Here is a 2,942-nt window from a genome sequence, read left to right as displayed (position 1 = left end):
AGTGGAAGTTGATGTTGCACTATATCAGTATCCAACCCAGGCATATCCTGGTATGACCAAGCAAACACATCTCTGAACTCTTTCAACAAATCACATAATTTTCCTCGTACCTCCTTACTCATGTTGTTACCAATTTTAACCTCTTTTCTCTCATTTTCATCCCCTAGATTAAGTATTTCAATGATCTCTTGATAGGGTTTTATTTCTCAGTCTTCTTGTTTCACTAACCTTAACAACTCAGAAGAAGGTTCCCAATTGTCTTCATGATCATCATCCATATTATCGATAAGGTGCTCAAAATTAGGAATATTGACATCATTATTTTCAAAACATTCATTGTCATATCTGCATTATTTGGATTTATAAAAGAAAATAAATAGAAAAACAAAGTATATAGTGAAAGAAAACATAACTGAACATCACATTAACTGAAAACAAAAAATAGAACCAGTCCATAAAGACATCCTAGAATGTTTTGGGGAAAAACAAAATAAAAATAACAAGCATTACATTTGATTGAACTTAAACACCACGGGTAAATTCACGGTCTTCCAATTATCGATCTGCATGTTGGGAGGACAAGGTTGCACCAAACTGGAACTTCCTTCCCCAGATTTATCTTCAATAACTGCAACTTGACTAGCATTGATCCATCCAGCACTACGAAAGCTCTTCTTTAAGTCACAAATGGAGATCTTTCCTACCCTCGGCTCACGACCCTGCAAGCGAGCTAAGCTTCGTTCTTTCTTTTCCTCCATTAATCTTCTTTTGTCCTCCTTAGTAGGCCTGTACCCCAGGCTGTATCTGTTCTTGTTCTCAACAATTTTTAGTGGAAATATTGGTCCCTGTCCAACTTTGCCTAGGCCTTTCCCATATTCATAACCTTCTCTCAACATAACCCTTGCCATCATCAGAGAGGCACATGACAAATATGGCTTTATCTGAAATGGTTCAACATATGTATTCCCCACAATTTCCAAAGCTTGAAAAGCCGTCTCAAGAGCCTCCCTGTTGTTTCAATATATCGAGCAGATGAAGGACCACTCACCAGAAAATCTTCCTCTCCTGAAACTGTTACCATCTTATCCCCCATTACATATTTCAACTTTTGATGCAAAGTGGAAGGCACCACCCTTGCAGAATGAATCCAAGGTCTACCAAGTAAACAACTGTATGCCGGTAAGATATCCATTACTTGAAAAGTTATTTGAAATACACACGGACCAACTTGAACTGGAAACTCTACTTCTCCCATCACCTCTCTTTTGCTACCATCAAAAGCTCTCACAATCATAGTACTTGGCTTCATAGGGAATTTATCACGTGATAACTTCTCCAGCGTCACCTTAGGTATCACATTTAGGGAAGAACCATTATCAATCAACACACGAGCTATGACATGGTCGAGACATTTAACAGATACATGAAGAGCTTTATTGTGTCCTCTTCCTTCAACTGGTATCTCATCATCCGAAAAAGTAAGGAAATCATTAATGGTAATATTATTAACAATCCCCTCAAATTTATCCAACGAAATATTTTGTTCAACATGAGCCCCACTCAGTATTTTCATTAGCAACTTTCGGTGAGCTGTCGAATGCATGAGCAATTCCAAAAGCGAAATACGAGCTGGTATACGATTCAACTGCTCCACCACCTTGTATTCGCTTTGTTGTATGAATTTCAAAAGTTTACTGACCTCTTCATCTGATATTTCTTTTTGTTTATCTTTTCTACATTCTTCCTCATCTTGTATCGTCTTTTCTCTTAATATCTCTTTTGGTTTTTCAATTCCATCATTTACTTTACTTCTATGGCATGCTTCCTTCCTTAAATCTGGTGGTGTAAAGAAATGACCACTCCTTGTTATCCCACCAAGACCTGATATATTTTCAACATTTGGACCTTCATGCACAAAAGTGTTTTCAACTTGTTGTCCCTCACCTAATTCATGTACTCCATACTTCCATGGAACAGCTCTATCACTTTCATAAGGAAAAGAGGAGGGCATTTTAATCACTATGGATTACCTTCCTTGTTCCATGAAAGAAGGGGCAGGTCTAGTGAAATGAATCACTAAAGGTTCTGGCGTGGTTAAATTGGATTGTTCATCAGTTTGGGCCAATAGCTCCTCATCCTTCTTTCCATAAAAAACTTGCAGGAAATGCTTATCAACTAGATTTTGCAACTCTAGCTTGAACTCAACAAGATTGTACCTTATATTTGAGAGGAAAACACCTTTCTGTCGAATGCCCCTTTACCCCTCCATGGTAGTCACATGAAGCATTTGGATCATAACTCTTGGAAAAAGGAGGTTGTTGTGGCTTCATTGGGCAAATTGCAACAAAAGATTTACGAAGAAGCATCGGTAACAACTCTGTGTATGTCATAGGAATAGGAGTAAAATGAATAAACTTCCTCTCCCTTCTTGTATTAGTACTTTGACTTGGGTTCTCACTATCACTAGCAGTCGCTTTCTGAGGTTGCAACTGATTGTTTGAAACAGGCTGTATTTGGTAATTAACAGGTGCACGGTTATCCCATGCGGATGCGGCATGAACTTCAACTTCTTTTTTCTTACTTTGATTGAAACCTGGTTTTTTGGTATTTGCAGCCGCGGGCGGGCCATATGCAATTTTACCATTTTTTATCCCAGTCTCAATCCTTTCACCAATGATGATGATGTCCGCAAAATTAGAAGATATATTCCAATTCCCAATCATATGCTCATAAAATGGCGGTTGTAATGTATTCACAAACATTGTAACCATCTCCTTATCATATAGTGGTGGCTCAACCTGGGCAGCTATCTCTCTCCAACGCTGGGCACACTCTTTGAAAGTTTCATTTTTCTTCATTGTCATATTTTGTAATTGTATTCTGTCTGGTGTTGTATCCATATTAAATTTATATTGCTTTATGAAAGCATCAGCTAGATCCAC

General features: G+C 38.0%; 1 protein-coding gene across 1 annotated transcript; it reads right to left on the bottom strand.

Moving 5' to 3' along the window:
- Positions 1 to 206: 206 nt before the first annotated feature.
- LOC114180651 (uncharacterized) lies at positions 207 to 2,011 on the bottom strand. The gene is made up of 3 exons (XM_085672004.1): positions 1,049 to 2,011; positions 511 to 941; positions 207 to 345 (listed from the first exon to the last, which is right to left on the bottom strand). Exons 1-3 carry the CDS (start codon positions 2,009 to 2,011, stop codon positions 207 to 209), a joined length of 1,533 nt encoding a protein of 510 aa, XP_085528130.1.
- Positions 2,012 to 2,942: the final 931 nt, after the last annotated feature.

Source organism: Vigna unguiculata, chromosome 4, assembly GCF_037176805.1.
Source record: "Vigna unguiculata cultivar grain cowpea cultivar isolate G323 ecotype 2 chromosome 4, ASM3717680v1, whole genome shotgun sequence".
NCBI classification, from domain to species: Eukaryota; Viridiplantae; Streptophyta; class Magnoliopsida; order Fabales; family Fabaceae; genus Vigna; species Vigna unguiculata.
Note: the sequence above shows the minus strand (reverse complement) of the source record. Positions and strands in the feature narration are given on the sequence as shown.